Genomic DNA, 17,563 nt, shown 5'->3' on the forward strand with positions numbered 1-17,563 from the left:
CCCCATGCATATAAGGCAAGCACACCACCACTGAGCCACAACTCCAGCCCCTCATATTTATTTTTTATTTCATGATTTCTACTCTTTAGTTATAGCCTCATTTTTGCTTGCTTTAGGTTTATTCTATCATTCTTTTATTAACAGTAAAATACTTTGCTTATTAGTAATGAGCCTTCCTTTTCTGAAGTAGGCACATAAACTGTACACTTTCTACAAGTTTTGACAGATATTATTTCTTACTACTTCTCTATTATCTTTCTCTGGAATTACAATTATGCAATATGTTGCTTCTGGAGCAGGTACAGTGGAACAACACACGTAATCCCAGTGATTGGGGAGGTTGAGGCAGGAGGATCACGTTTGAGGCCAGCCTGGGCAACTTAACAAGACCCTGTTTTAAAACAAAAGGGACTAGGGATGTGGCTCAAGGTACTGGGTTTAAACCCCAGTACTGCAAAAGAAAAAAAAAAAGTTGGATTTTTATACTTTGTTTTTTATGTCTCTAAATTCTCTCTTTATATTTTCTGTTTGTTTATCTTTTTGCCTGCATTCTAGATTATTTCCTCAGGTTTACTGAGTTCACTAATTTCCTCTATTTTTTTTTTTTTGACACTGGGAATTGATCCCATGGGTGCTTAACCCCTGAGCCACATCCTCAGCCCTTTTTATAATATTTTTATTGGGGACAGGGTCTCATTGAGTTACTGAGTGCCTCGCTAAGTTGCTGAGACTGGCTTTGAACTCAGATCCTCCTGCCTTAGCCTCCCGAGCTGCTGGGATTATGGGGTGCTATTGTGCCAGGCTCATTTCCTCTTTAGTTGCCTCTAATCTACTGGTTAGTTATGTATATTAGGTTTCCAAATTCAATGACTATGTATTTCATTTCTACAAAAAAAGTTTTTCACCTTGCTTGATCTGTCATTCCTTGTGTGTATTTTCAAGTTTCTCTTTTTATTACTTTATCAAATGTGACTGAAAATGGCTATGTAAAATTCTGATTCTCACTATATTGTCATTTTCCTCTCTATCTTGCTTTCATTTTGTATCTGTTTCTTAACTGTGATTTGCTTATTCCATGCAGTTATTTTATTTTGAAACAATATTTGATCTTTACCTGGATAGAAGATGCTGTCTTTGACTAGAATGTTTACTTTTGCTTCTGCTTCTGTTAGCTGCTGGGTACACAACTTGGGACAATATTAAGTTAGATTCTCTGCTTTAGATTTTTTAGACTCCATTATTGGTGCAGATTCAGACTGCACATGTGAAGGTTTAGGATTGACTTGTTCTTAGGATTTTCAAGGGAGTTTTTGTTTTTTTCCTCCCATACTACTTAACACCAAAGTACAGGTAAGCCTAATTATTATTGCTTTCTGTGTGTGCTATTTATTTCTGGCTCACAGTTAAATTATGTATGTAGCTTTATATCTGGGTATTTCCTGTTTGACCCCCACTTTCATATTTTTATTTAATTTTTTTTACTTTTTGGTACCAGAAATGGAACTCAGGGGTGCATTACCACTGAGCTATCCATTGCCCTTTTTAATTTTTTGTTTTGAGTCCGGTCTTGCTAAGTTGCTGAGGGCCTCACAAGTTGCTGAGACTGGCCTCAACTTGTGATCCTCTTGCCTTACTCTACCAGTAGAGTCCCTGGGATTACAGGTGTGTGCCACTGTACCCAGTACCCCAACACATCTTTAGCAGAACCTAGTCTTATTCTCTGGTCTTCTGCATTCCTTCTACAGCGATGACTATGGAAGCTCAAAGAGTACAAGATTCAGTAGAAACCAGGAGAAAAGGTAGTTTATTCTGTAGAGATCTTGCTTTTATTTCATTTTTCTTTTTTCTGGATTATTTTTTGCTAGATAAGTGATGCATTTTAAAAGGTTTTGTTCCAGGTATGTAGTATGCCATGCAGCATTAAAATAAAGTACTTTGTTTATTGATTTATTCATTAATTCACTCAAGAAATATTTATTGAGTACCTCTTATATGGCAACAAATGAACTCTGAGTTTATGTGTTCTTTATTACTAAAGCAGAAAATTGAGCAGAAAGATATTGTATGGTAAGTACTGTGGTAGGGGAAAATTCCCTTTGGGTTTAATTGTACACTTTCAGCCAGTTTCTTCTTTCTTTTGCAATACAGAACTGCTGGGATAAATATTGTTTGATAGTTGGGTATTATAAGATGAAGGAGTATAGAATGTAATGAGTCTCTTAAGTTCTAGAATTAAGTAGTTATAACACAGTGAATAAAGAAGAAACAGATGATGAGATAATATAATTAGGGATAAAATATAATGCTCTTCTCAGGTAAACACAGACTCGGACAAAAATATTAAGTGTTGATTCCACTGTACAGAATCTTTAAAATTGACATCCATGACTAGTTTTCTTTTTACTCTGTTTACTGGAATAAAAATGTTACATTATTTTCTTATATTAGAAGTAAATTGTTTATTGATGGTTATATTTGTGGTTCTATTTTTCAAGATTTGCTAAGGCAAAATTAGACCTTGTTAGCCATCACATAAGCACCAAGTAATTGCTTGATTGAAAGATAATTTGTATATTTAAGGATTTGAGATTGATTTTTGAATAATTCAAAACACATGGTAAAGTTAGGAACAGCTCATTAAAAAGCAGAGACCTGCTAAGGCATCCTTAAATTTTTAAGGAGCATTGAGATGTTTTAAATTTTAGTAAAATTAGTTTTAATTTTTTCTAATGATAGCAGATGTGAATTGAACAGCTAGGATTTGAACTTAAAACAAATGTCTGGAGATATTTGTGGATAGACTATTTGGTTACTTATTGAAATCATAAAGATTCTACTCTAGTGATACAGCATGAGTTTATTAAGATGGTGGTATGCAAAATAAGTATTCATACCTGTGTTTGAGCCATTTACCAAAACATTCTTATTTGTGCTTCATAACACTATATATTTAGTAAGATCTAGAGAGTTTGCAGTGAGAAAAAATATTCAGAAGTATCTATCGTAGAGCAACTCATTTTGTTTTATGTGATTTGGTTAATTATTGTGAAAAGGAGGACTTTTCTGAAACCTTTGATGATAGACTTCAGTTTTTCAGACACCAATGTATTGAAAACTTAACTACTCTACCTCTTCCCTCTACTTGTCTCTGCCTTGCTCTCTGTTCCCAAAACAAATTTTTAAAAACTTGATAAGTAGGTTCTGTAGAGAAAGATGCTTTGTTTAAAGTTTTATAACTTTATAGCAATAACAGTCATAATAATTATTTAATTCTTCAGTGTCAGATGTTATGGGCTTTAGTTATTAAGAAAGTAGAAGTGTTTTTAAAGTAGGCGTAAGCCTATTTTAATTAACCAAATATGCCATCATAACCCACTTAAGATTTAGTCAGTAGTTAAAACCTTTTTAAGATTTTTTTTGTACATGCTTTAGTAATTGAAACATATTACATACAGTCATTTCCCCTATTATTTTTACTGAAAAATAATTGCCAAGGAATATACCAAAAATTACATGTAAGAGGTTTTTGCTTTTATTTCAGTTTTGCCTTTGTTCGTGCTTAGTCTGTTAATTCTTTCATATGGGTTTTGAAAGAAGGTAAGTCAGTGGTTAGGTAGAACTTCTGATGAAAATATGAATACATGTTTTGAGGCACGCATCCTATTTCTCACTAGAGTGATAGGTAACATATAAAAAGAAAAAAAGAAAATGGAAGCTATATTCTGTGCCAAAAAGAAACAGCAGCAAAAATCTCATGTTATATCCAAGAAATAGAACAGAAGTATCTGGGCTCTGGGTCTGTAAGCAGGTAGTGGTAGCTAGGAATTTGGTTTGTTTAGGGTGATGGATCTACAAGTGCTGCATGAATAGCCAAGTACCGGAGTCACACTATTTGAACTTACCCATGCATCCCTATACATAAGGAAGCTATTCCATTTGCTACCACAGAGGCTGTGTCATATAAGAAGATACAGGTCTAGGGAGGAAGAAAGAAGACTGTTAATTGAAACCTGCTATTTGCTGGAATGGAGACTGAATTGAAGAATAGGACATCCCCCAGCACTGGGTATTGATCCCAAGGTCTCACACATGCTTATCAAGTGCTCTAATACGGAGCTACCTTCCTATCCACTGCCAGCCCAGCCCAGGGGTTAAACTTTCAAACAGGCGATATGTGATCTGGTTCTAGAGAGAGAGATCAGATTGAGTTCCGAGTTTGACAGCATGAAGAAGGGGTGAACAGATATATACTAATTCTCAATGAAATAAAAATAATAACAGGGGCTGGGGCTGTAGCTCAGTGGTAGAGCACTCTCGCCTGGCACTGGGTTCGATCCTCAGCACCACATAGAAATAAATAAATAAAGGTATTGTTTGTATCTACAACTAAAAAAATAATTAAAAAAATGGCGGGCTGGGGTTGTGGCTCAGGGGCAGAGCACTAGCCTTGCACGTGCGAGGCCCTGGGTTCGATCCTCAGCACCACATAAAAATAAATAAATAAGATAAAGGTATTGTGTCCAACTAAGAAATAAATATTAAAAAAATAAAAAGTAATGGCCTGAATTGCTTTAAAATAAGTTTAATATCCTCAGTATAAATGAAGGACTCATTCATTAAAAAGAATGAATACACCAACTAGTCAAAATAAAACCAGAACAAATAAATATGAATAAGAGACAGCTATAAATTTTAGGAATGGAAATATAGTTACTGAATAAAAAATAAGTGGATTAAATAGTTATTGTCAATAGAGAATTAGTAAATTAAAATTCACTTGAAGGTGCAGGGAAAAGCAGAAAGATTTTCAAAAAAATAAGAGCACTTGAGAAGCAGAGGGACTGGGATTGTGGTTCAGTGGTAGAGTGCTTGCCTAGCATATGTGAGGCACTGGGTTTAGTCCTCAGTACCACATAAAAATATACAAAGTATTCTGTCCATCTACCAAAAAAAGCATGAAACTCTAGTTTATATTTAATAGGCATTTCAGAGAAAGAATAAGAATTGGTAGGAGAGAATGGATGAAAATTTTTGTGAATTTGGGAATAACAAATCCTTAATCAAAAGTGTACGTGTGTATGCATATATATCTATATAAACACATACATATGCGTGTGTATTTTTTTTGGTAGTGGCATTGAACCCAGAGACAGTTTATCCTGAGCTACATCCCCAGCCCTTTTTATTTTTTCGTTATATTTATTTACTTTTAAACAGGGTCTCACTGAGTTGCTTAGGGTGTCACCAAGTTGCTGAGGCTGGCCTCAAACTTGTGATCCTCCTGGCTTAGCTTCTCAAGTCCCTGAGATTACAGGCATGCACTCCCATGCCTGGACAAAAGTATGTTTTGAATATTAAGCAGGATAAGTAAAAAGAAATGCACACTAGGCACCTTGTAGAATAATCACAACTTAAAAACCCAAACGAGAAACAAAACAAAAGCTGCCAAAGAGAAAAGTTGAGAATGCTGTAAGTATAGTTGTTGCTCTTTTCCCCCCTAGTTGTTGCTCTTTTCAAGTAGACTTTTTATGTGCAACAGTGTGCAGCAAACAAAAGAGGGGGAATGATTTGGAGTATTATCCATGAAAGAGAGGAAAAATGAATGCTATCATAGAATTTTATAATGATCTAAATAATCATTCTAGAGTGAAGGCAAAATCAACATGTTATCACACATATAAAGATGAATGTTAATGACCAACCCACACACATTAGAAAACTATTAAAGCATATATATCGAGCATGCTACAGGGATACTGCCACATCGATGTTCATAGCAGTACAATTCACAATAGCTAGACTGTGGAACCAACCCAGATGCCCTTCAATAGATGAATGGATAAAAAAAATGTGGCATTTATACACCATGTAATATTACGCAGCACTTAAAAATGACAAAATCATGGAATTTGCAGGGAAATGGATGGCACTAGAGCAGATGATGCTTAGTGAAGCTAGCCAATCCCTAAAAAACAAATACCAAATGTCTTCTTTGATATAATGAGGGCAACTATGAACAGAGCAGGGAGGAAGAGCAGGAAGAAAAGATTACATTAAACAGAGACATGAGATGGGAAGGAAAGGGAGAGAAAAGGGAAATTGCATGGAAATGAAGGGAGACCCTCATTGCTATACAAAATTACATATAAGAGGTTGTGAGGGGAATGGGAAAATAAACAAGGAGAGAAATGAATTACAGTAGAAGGGGTAGAGAGAGAAGATGTGAGGGAAGGGGAGGGGGATAGTAGGGGATAGGAAAGGTAGCAGAATACAACAATTACTAATAGGGCATTATGTAAAATTGTGGATGTGTAACCGACGTGATTCTGTAATCTGCATTTGGGGTAAAATTGGGAGTTCATAACCCACTTCAATCTAATGTATGAAATATGATATGTCAAGAGCTTTGTAATGTTGTGAACAACCAATAAAAAAAAGCATATATATCTTTAAGAGGTGGAATAAATCCAGGGGGAAGAAAGAAGATATGAAATATAAAAGAAACAATGAAGAATAAGAAATGGATACAATGTGTTGAAAAGGTTAAGTATTGATAATAGAAATAATAAATGTTCTTTTAATATTAAATACCCAAATTTTAATCCAGAGTAGTAAGGTGGGGCTGGGGCACCTCATAAAAATAAATAAAGGCATTCTGCCTCTATATAACTACCCCCCAAGATGAAAGAAGTGTTCAGTGGTAAAGTTTTTTTTTCTTATTTCAGAGAAAGGTAGAGATACTGAATAACTATGTAGTTACTTAGAAAATATGTTCAATTAAATAGTAGAAATATAATCTTATAAATTACAACCAGCAATTGTGGGGATAGGGTGGGTGGAAGATATTGAAAATTTGATCAATCTAACAAATGGCAAAAGTCGAAGTAAAAATAAAAACAAAGAAAAAGGGATGGTAAACTGAAAATAGTAAGATGTATCACAAGTACAGATGTATCACAATCAAGTGGTCAGACTTAATGGTGTTCTATATTTAAATACACTCATGTTATAAATATGTATATTTTTTAGTCAACTTTTAGTGTTTTAGTCAACTTTTGGTCACTGAAACCAAAATACCCAACAAGAGCAACTTAGAGGAGGAAAAGTTTATTTTGGACTCATGGTTTCAGAGGTCTCAGTCCATGTTGGTGGACATCGATGCTCTGAGCCTGAGGCCAGGAGGAAGGAGGAAAGCTGCTCATCTCATGACTGCAAGGATGCAGAAGAGAGTAGCCAGGAGGACAATATATGATCCCCAGGGATATGCCCCCAAAGACTCTGTTGCCTTCAGCCATACCTCATCTGCCTATAGTTAACTACCCAGTATAGTGGTAATTTCAAATTATTGATGTGCTGATTAGATTACAACTATCTTAATTATTTAACCTCTGAATATTCCTACATTAACACAGGAGTTTTGGAGGACACCTCATATCCAAACCCTAACAGTTAATTTTTATTTCGTTACATGTTTTCAGAGACTTTGTTTATATTCTGGATCCCGTGTTAGCTCATCTGCTCAAGGATTTTGTTCATGTGATTATCGTCTTAATGTATTATATACACCAACATTTATCCCCCTGTACTTCATCACTCTCACCTGTACATCAAATACAATCAACCTTTTCTTAATTCCTTTTTCCTCTCCTGTTGAAAGTCTAGATACTTCTTTTATTCCTACTCTTCCAAGCTTATCAAAAAGTTCCAATGATCTTCATGTCACTATTAACACGATTCACTTCTAACCTCTTATTTTTTTAAAATAGATTTTCTATGCCTATTTATTTATTTATTTTTATGTGGTGCTGAGGATTGAGCCCAGTACCACACATGCTTGGCGATTGCCCTACCACTGAGCTCTACCATGACCCAGCCCCAACCTCTTCTTTTTTCCCCATGAGAAAAATAAACAAATACCTACTTATAAATCTATTTATTTAGTTCTGGGGAACAAACCCAGGGCCTCACACATTCTAGGTAGGTGGGCTACCACTGAGCTAAATCCCTAGAGGATTGCTAAATTGCTCGTGCTGGCCTCCAGCTTGAAAATCCTTCTGCTTCAGCTTCCCAAATAGCTAGTATTACAGTCATGTACCACTATGCCAGCTTAAATCAAATATTATTTTAAACATAAATATAGGAAAGTGGTTAAGAGTGTAGTCTAATCAAAATGCCCTGGTTTTCAATCCTGACTGTGTCTTGTGTTTAAAGTACTAGCTGTTTGACTTTGGGGGGAAGTTATGACCTCTCTGTGCTTTGGTTTCTTCACAAGACTTATCTCTTGATTTATGACTTATGTCAAAGTGATTTTCTGATGGTTAAATGAAATACACATAAAGCACACAGGAAAACACATGACGCATATTACATGCTGAGTAAATGTTAGCTGTGATTAAACTCTGAAAAAATTTTTTATTGTTGAATGAGAATATAATTTTAGCCATTTAATTGTACTTTACAGTACTGGGAATCAAACCCAGGGCCTTGTACATGCTAGGCAAGTGCTCTATTATTGATCTATATTCTCATCCTCAGGATATAAATTTTAATAAAGGAAAATGTTTTAAAATTTTTTACAGGTGTAATATTTGATACAGGTATACTATAATATCATTTTATTTGTAAGTCAGAAAATAAAATCATTATCTTATAATTTATTACTCAGCCTAACAACTTTCCTTTTTTTTTTGGTACTGAGGATTGAACTCAAAGGCACTTAACCACTAAGCCCCATCCCCAGTCCCTCCCCCTTTTTAGCTATAGGTGGACACAATATCTTTATTTTATGTTTATGTGGTGCTGAGGATCGAACCCAGTGCCCGACACATGCTAGGCGAGCACTCTACCACAGAGCCGCAACCCCAGCACCCCCCCCTGCCCTTTTTTATATTCTGTTTAGAGACCAGTTCTTGCTGAGTTGCTTAGGGCCTCATTAAGTTGCTGAGGCTAGCTTTGAACTTGCGATCCTGCTGCCTTAACCTCATAAAACACTGGGATTACAGGCATGTGCTGTTTGATCACATTCTTCTCATATCTCCATTTGTCCTGTGTATTTCTGCCATCCTGATTCTTGTGTTTAAGTTCCTTGATTTAAAAAGGGGGGAAGGGGGTCCTGTAGCTCAGTGGTAGAGCCCCTGCCTTGCACACTTGAGGCACTGGATTCAATCCTCAGAATCATGTAAAAATAAATAAATAAAGACATTGTGTCCATCTACAACTAAAATTATTTTTTAAAAAAGGCAGAGAATATAGCTTTGCATATTTTTATGCATGTCAGACTATTTAGTTTTGTCTGTTTTCAACTTGGTTGTGATAACTTATTTATTGTATGATTTTTTCAATAAATTTTGTTGCTAAGATTTATCGTAACTATTGGTGTATGTGTGTGATTTATTGATTTTCATGGAGATGGTTATAACCTGCACTGATTTAAACACAGTGTTTAAATCACTGTGTGATTTAAATGAGTTGATACTTGTAAAGTGCTTAGATAGTATTTGGTACATAGTAAGAGCCTAAAGAAAGATAACCATAACTTGTTTATTATTTTTCATTGCTATATGAGGTGATATATGAATACAACATGATTTGTTTGTGTATTCTCTTATGGATGAGCATTTGGGCTGTTTAACACAGAAAAGAATACTTCTCTGAACATTCACATACCTCTTGTGCCCTTGTGTAAGGGTTTCTTGAAGCCAGATATATTGACCTAGGAGAATTGCTGTATTATAACTAATGCTTATGTTCAATCATATTAGATAATGCCAACTTTTTTTTAGTAAATATTTTTTAGTTGTAGTGGACACAATACTTTTATTTTTATGCGGTGCTGAGGATCAAACCTAGGGCCTTGCACGTGTTAGGCGAGCGCTCTACCACTGAGTCACAACCCTAGCCCCAACTTTTTTTTTTTTAAACCAAGGTAATTGTGCCTATATATTTATCAGCAGTGGGTTCTGTTTCCTCCTACCTTTATTTACATTAGGTAGTATCATTGTGTTACTTAGGTTTTCATTGCTGTGTGACCAGAATACCTCACCAGAACACCTTAGAGGAGGAAAATTTATCATGGGCTCATGGTTTCAGAGGTTCAGTCTATGATCAGTCAGCTCCTTTGTTCTGGGTCCAAGCTGAGGCTGAACATCAAGGCAAAAGGGTTTGGTGGAGGAAAGCTGTCAGTTTATCGAAGCCAGGAAGCAGAGAGAGAAGGTGAGTATCCAGGAGGACAGGTTATAATTCCCAAGGGCACACCCCCCAGACATGTATTTTTATCAACCATGCCCTATCCACCTATAGTTACCACCCAATATAGTAGTCCTTTCAAGTTACTAATTCATCAAATGGATTAGTCCATTGGTTAAGTTGTAGCTCTTATAATCTAATTGTTTCACCTCTTGCATTAACAGCAGCAACTCCTGTCTAAACCCTAATGGTCATGTTTTTACTTTTCCTAATCTGTAGTTGTAAAATGGCATTCTGTGTTTTATTTGGATTCTATTAATAATGAAACACTCAGGTTTTAATAAATTTTCTAGTTATTTGTATTTCCTTTTCTGTGCAAGTTTATTCACATTTTTTTTCTAGTGTGCTGTCTTTTTCTTATTGATCTGGGTAAGTCTAAACATTCTTTATTCTAGGGGCTGGAGTTGTGGCTCAGTGGTAAGAGCACTTGCCTAGCATATGTGAGGCCTTGGGTTTGATTCTCAGCATTACATATAAATAAATGATTAAAATAAAAGTTCATCAACATCTAAAAAAATTTTTTTTAAAAAACCCATTCTTTATTCTAATCCTTGTCAGTACTATTTGTCGGAAATATCTTCTTCCAGTTTGAGATTTTTTTCTTTCTTTTTTCTTATTTTTAATGGAATCCTTTGATGAATAGATTTCTGAATTTTAATTAGCAGTATGTGTCCATTTATGATAAAAATATTCTCTGTTGTCACCATGAGGCTATAAATGCACTAATATTTAAGCAATTAATTGACCTGGAATTTCCTTTTGTCTATGGTGGGATTCCAGTTTCATTTAAAAGAAAATTCATTCATAAAAATGAGTGATGGAAGATTAAACAGTTGTCTCAAGACTTTATTAGTCATCTTTTCTACATTGAATAATGTCTCTAGAACTGTTTTAAGTGGAAAGACTCTGTATGTTTGTTTTGTTTCTTATAGGAATGTATCTAAACTTTTACCATTGAATACAGTATTATATGTTTGTTTTTCGCTTGAAAGAAATTTCTTTTGTCCTTGTTTTCTAATAGGGTTTGATATTTGTACGATACTGAATTTTATTAAGTGCTTTTTCTTTAGTTTGTGAAATGATTTTATAGTTTTTCTTCTTTGTTAATGAGGGGAATAAATTGCTTTTTAATGTTTAACTACTTTTTATATCTTAGAATAAATCTAACACAGTCTAAGATATTTTTTATCTTTTTTATACATTGCTAGATTCATTGGGCTAATATTAATTATGCTTATAGGTTTGTGTATGAAAGTACCTTTAATGTAAACTTGTTTAATAAACTTTACAGCAGAAAATATTGGCGCAGAACTCAAAGCCCCACTTAAGCAAGAACCTCTCCAAGTAAGAGGTAAATATATTTTATTCTATATTTTTATTTTATTGATGATTTGAATTAAATATATTACATTAACTTATGGAGATTTTTATAGTTATATTATTTTAAGAGCAATACTTCTATTTTGCTTTTATTTAAATAGATTGACCATAAGAATTTATTCTATTTAAAAGCTTATTTTCTACAGAAGTTTATTTTGCATGTTGGCCAACATCTTCAGCTACATCTTTTTCAAATTCTGGTAGAGTTTGGCCATTCTTGTATGTCTTTTCTAGGAATAATTGAGTTCTGAGGAATTTGTTTGCAGCTCTGTTATGTGAAACAGACTGTTGGTTCCCATCTCCAAAGCAGCTGTTTTGTGGAGGTATCTCTTTGTGATTAGGAGCACTATGGTTTTGGTGTCAAACAAAACTTGGTTCAGTTTGTAACTCTTGAGTTTATTAGTTATTTGACTTGGGCAGTTTGACTTATCTGAGCCTTAGTTTTCCCTCCTATAGATGGCAATAAAAAATGAGACCTCTAAACCGGGTATGGTGGTGCACACCTGTAATCCCAGAAGCTTGACAGGCTGAGGCAGAAAGATTGAGAGTTCAGAGCCAGCCTCAATAAAAGCAAGGTGCTAAACAACTTAGTGAGACCCTGTCTCTAAATAAAATACAAAATAGGGCTGGAAATGTAGCACAGAGGTCAAATACCTGAGTTCAGTACCCTGTACCAAAGAGAGGGGGAGAGAGAGAGACAGAGAGAGAGAGAGACAGAGAGAGATCGATCTAGCTGGGCACAGTGGTGCTCGCCTATAATCCTAGCAACTTGAGTGGCTGAGGCAGATTTGAAGCCACTCTCTGCAACTCAGTGAGACCCTGGCTTAAAACAGAAACAAAAGAAGGCTAGGAATGTAGTTCAGTGGGTAAAATGAGCCTGGGTTTAATCCCCAGTATCAGAAAAATAAACAAACAAACAAATAAATAAGAGACCTCTTTTTTAGGGTAATTTGGGAAAATGAATAATTGGTATCAAAATAGCAGTATCCCAATGGGATAATGTTTCCCTTTTCTCCTCCCTCATAATCACATCCTTCATGGTATGGTATCAAGATTCCCATTTACAGTAATTTGGGTCATGATAAACAACAGGAATTTCTAGATATTTTGAAGGAATTTAGAAAAACAATAAAAAAAGAATCTTCTAAACTGAGATGTGATTTTGAGTTTTAGGGTTATTAGAGCAAAGCAGCTTAGACACCTGGAACTTAGGCAAAAAGAAGTCTAAATTTCCTTATATACTTTTCTCAGGTAAGGTTCTGGGTTTTTGTTTGTTTGTTTTTAAAAATATTCTTATTTTTAAATTTAATTTTAATAGTTAATGGATTATTACAGGAGTGTTTTTGCCCACTGAAGTGATTGATAATTTTAGGTTTGATTGTGTTCTTTCAATTTGGAAGTAGAACAGAAAACTAGGAATCACTAGATAAGAGTATAGAATATGAAGTAAATAAGTGACAATTTGAAATGGAGCTTATGAGGAATTTTTGTTGTATTGTTCTGGCTTTTTTAGATGTTTGCTTAAGTTATCTATTTTTGTCGCATGTCTAATAAAAGTCTTGCTTTCTAAGGACTTGTTAACTTAGAAGAATGTGTAATTTTTAACTCACCAACCATACATAATTAATGCCAGATTGGTATCTGTTATCGATGTCTCTGGCCATTTTTTACTTTTTATGGCAGTTTTAATACTTGATAATAGGAAATTTACCATAAGTTTTAATTGATAAAATTGTTCCTTAGTTTACTTCAGTTTTCACAGTTTACAGTATGTGAAATAGTCCAGTGTCTTTAAACATTTTTGACTGCAAGTCAAACTACTCCTTAACCTAGAAGACAGATTTTTATACATAACTGAATCAAACTTCACAAAAGTACTTATTCTTAAATATATTAAATATTCTTCATTTACATTCTATTTTGACTTTATAAAATGCTGGTTTGTCCCACAGTTTGAAAACACTGAACTAAACTATAATTTTTTCAATTGAAAATTTATTTTTAGTTAGACCCTAAATAACTTAATTGTTTCTATGTTTTAGACAGTTCAGTTTCACAGCTACAAGGTATTCATTAGACAAAAGGTGAGCATTTGAACATAAATTACAAATGAACTATGGAGATAAAAACTGGATGGCTACAAGTGCAATTCTATCCTATTCTGCACTTGTATAATTTTTTTTTTCTGATGCCATTTGGTGCATCAGGAAAATAACTTCCTATGGAATTTATTAGTGAGACCACTTAAGAATCAACATGTATTCTTCAAATATGACTTTCAATGTGCATACTTACATATTTTTCTATGTTTTTGATTTAGTCAAAGCAGTCCTTAAAAAAAGGGAATATGGATCAAAATACACTCAGAATAATTTCATCACTGGAGTCAGAGCAATGAATGAGTTCTGCCTTAAGCCCAGGTACAATATATATTTTTTTAAATGTAGTATTGCGCCCTATCTAAACAATCTGGCCATATTTTTCTTACAGTGTGTTACCTGCTACTATCCATATGTGGAAAATTTCTCCTTGGTTCATCCTAAATTGAAGAAATATTTTTGTTTCAAAAATGTTAAAATTATTAGCACCAGGAATTGTTGTGCACACCTGTAATCCCAGCGACTCAGAAGGCTTCGGCAGGAGGATTTCGAGTTCAAAGCCAGACTTAGCAACTTAGTGAGGCCCTAAGCAACTTAGCAAGACCTGTCTCAAAATAAAAAATAAAAAGGGCTTGGATATAGCTCAGTGGTTAAGTACCACTGGGCACAATCTCCTTTGCCAAAAACAACAAAAAAAATTCAAATTATTAACTTACTAAACTGAATTCTGCCCTAGCATGAGCAAATTCAGACTTTCTCAGCTTCTTAAATTCACAAAGGCAAGTTTTCCAGAACCTCTGTATCACCAAAGAATCTATTGTTATGGTTTGTTGAAATTGTATTTGTCACAGATTTCAAAATTTCTCCCTCCTTTGTGGGCTAATTGGAGAAACAAAATGATGTATCCCTTTTCCATCCCCTGTGGTATAGTATCAAGAAATAAGTATTCCTATAATACATTTTATAACTTTCATAATCATTAATATAACTGATTATAACATTGATGTAAAACTATATTTTTGACATAGGATATTTCATTTGGTTCTCACAGAAATTTTGTGAATTAATTGAATCAGGTATTGCTATCACACATTCTAGACTAAGCTTATTTAGTGAATCAGTAGTAGAGAGTGAGTTAGAATGTTTATTTTTTCAATGCCTGGCCCAAATATTTTTACTAACATGTTGTGGCTGTTCATTTGTTTTAAATCTAGATTTAATTTCTAGAACTTAATGACGTTCTCTAGTCACCAATTTTTATTTGTAGGTTTTTCCATTGCTATTACAAAATTTCCTTAGGAAGACCAGTGATTAAATATAAAATATTTAACAGTGACTTGATGAATATGTAAATTTCATCAAATAAATTTATACTTGTAAATTTTTAATTTAAATTCTTACATGATGATACTCTAAGCCATATTCTTTTCACTTTTAACTTTTTTTTTCATACATTAAAGATTAGCAGTGGTGTGTCCATAAACAAAAAAATACAAACACCTACAAGGGAAATGAATTTCTACACATTATGCTCTGATGTCTGTACTGACCATCAAGAATAATTCTTTTCTTTTTTCTTTTCACTGTCTAAAGACCATTTTTATATATACGAACGCCACCTTTAAACCTGTCTTCAAAGCTATGAAGTATATTCTTTTAAGATGAGGAGCAGTATAGTTGCTTTTGTCTGCTCTTAGTAATCCTTTTCTCCCTCCATTTATTTATTTATTTCAATTAGAGCTTTATGGTTATATATAGTAGTTGGGTTCATCCAGAAAAACTCATACATATATAGAAATCAGCTTCAGTTCATGGTCTCCCCTTTTCTGTCCTGCCTTCCCCCCTGCCTCCCTTTCTCCTTCCTCTACTAGACTTTCTTTGATTGGTTCTTTATGTGGTCTTATTCTTTCCTCCCCTTTTCTTTATTTCACTCTAGCATCCACATATGAGAGAACACATAGTAATCCTTTTAATCTATAAACAATATGCACTTTAAATAAATTCAACATGTTTCTTTCTTCAGTGATCTAGAACAGCTCCGAAAAATCAGACAACGAAGTCCCCATGAAGATACTGAGTCCTTTACTGTATACTTGAGATCAGATGTGGAGGCAAAGTAAGATCATGTGTCTTTTTTTTTTTTTTAAGTATTTATTTTTTAGTTATAGTTGGACACAATACCTTTATTTATTTTTATGTGGTGCTAAGGATTGAACTCAGGGCCTTGCACATGCTAAGTGAGTGCTCTACTGCTGAGCCACAATCCCAGCCCTAGATCCTATGTCTCTTAGAATAAAAATGAAGCCAAATTTGGGATTAATAAAAACACATTTCAGATAAATTCAGGATTTTTTAAATGACATATTTTGGAATAGAATTTTATATTTCCTAAATTTTTACTAGTATGTACTAGTTACCTAAATATATGACAGAATTTATAAGAAAATTTGTTGTTGAGGTTACTCTTTTTATTTAGATTTAATTAGAAAAGTTCCTTAAGTGTGTATTTTTCCAAAAAGACCTTATGCATTGTTGAAAGATTCTCATATTGTTGATTTAGATTTAAATATAATTACAGTAAAGTCCTTAAAATAGTTCATTGGTGATGACAATGTTTTTATATAACAGATCCTTGGAAGTTTGGGGAAGTCCTGAAGCTCTTGCCAGAGAGAAGAAACTGCGCAAGGAAGCAGAAATCGAATACAGAGAACGTAAGTATATTCAACTTAAAGCTAAGTTAATTAAAAAGTAATTTCGGGGGCTGAGATTGTAACTCAGTGTTAGAGTGCTTGCCTAGCACATGTGAGGCACTGAGTTCAATCCTCATCACCACAGAAAAATAAATGAATAAAATAAAGGAATTGTATCCCTCTATAATGAAAAAAATATATTTTTTTAAAAAGTAATTTGTTTGTAAGAATCATGTTTGTGATAACTCTACACTCTTTAGTGCTGGTATATCCTGTGTCTTTGGCTTTATTGGTTCCAGCAAACACCTGTTTTCCTTTTGGGTCTTAATTTATGAAAAACTGGATCTATTTTTTTTTCTTGATAGCTTTTTAAAGATGATGAGAGGAAGAGAAGCCACAGTTTGTGGTTTTCATAAGTTAAAGTACTGTTAAAACTTATTTGATTTAAAGATTATACTTGTGATAGAAGTAATAGAATAGAAGATACCTGCTTTCTTACAGAAAGGTCTATTAACTCAACTACCACGTTAATTAATTCATTCAGTAGATATTTATTAAACACCCACAAGAAGCTGTGCTTGGTGCTTGAGATACAGATACAGATAAGACTCTGAGGTTACTTAACAATGTAGTAGTTTAGTAACAAAATAACTGTAGAGTTTAGATTTAGGATAAGGTAAAATATGTCTTAGAGAATTGATTAATTTACATAAATATGTATTATTAATGATAAAAGGGACACAAGTATGATTAAAAATGAATAAAGAAACAAAAAGAATAAGGTGACTCCTTTCATTTTCTATAATATTCTTTTATTTACCTGCCGGAGATGACTGTTGTTGACAGTTTGGTGTATATCTATTTCCATTGCATTTTAAAATTTATATATACTTATGCTTGTGCATTATAGATGTCAGTGTAATAACTATTTTTCTATATTTAGAAATATATATTATTTATCTTTAAAAAGCTGAGTGGGATTTATGTTTTACAATTTTTTTTTTTTTTACTTTATAAAGAAGGCATTGGTGGCCAGGTATGGTGGTGCATGTTTGTAATCACAGTAGCAACTTTTGTTTTTTTAATATTTTTTTAGTTGTAGATGGACACAATACCTTTATTTATTTATTTTTATGCGGTACTGAGGAT

At 33.7% G+C, this 17,563-nt stretch overlaps 1 protein-coding gene across 2 annotated transcripts in view; it reads left to right on the forward strand.

Annotated features, from left to right (window-relative positions):
- The window catches only part of Slc30a9 (solute carrier family 30 member 9), a 96,043-nt gene that overhangs the window by 9,537 nt on the left and 68,943 nt on the right, over positions 1-17,563 (forward strand). Inside the window, exons 3-7 of one of the 2 annotated variants that reach the window (XM_013356254.4) lie at positions 1,746-1,799; positions 11,537-11,596; positions 13,946-14,045; positions 15,748-15,840; positions 16,353-16,435. In XM_013356254.4, coding sequence (XP_013211708.2) covers positions 1,746-1,799; positions 11,537-11,596; positions 13,946-14,045; positions 15,748-15,840; positions 16,353-16,435 — 390 coding nt within the window. The remainder of the gene's footprint in view (positions 1-1,745; positions 1,800-11,536; positions 11,597-13,945; positions 14,046-15,747; positions 15,841-16,352; positions 16,436-17,563) is intronic. The other variant, XM_005319948.5, reaches the window with a different exon arrangement.

This window comes from Ictidomys tridecemlineatus, chromosome 9, assembly GCF_052094955.1.
Source record: "Ictidomys tridecemlineatus isolate mIctTri1 chromosome 9, mIctTri1.hap1, whole genome shotgun sequence".
Classification (NCBI taxonomy): domain Eukaryota; kingdom Metazoa; phylum Chordata; class Mammalia; order Rodentia; family Sciuridae; genus Ictidomys; species Ictidomys tridecemlineatus.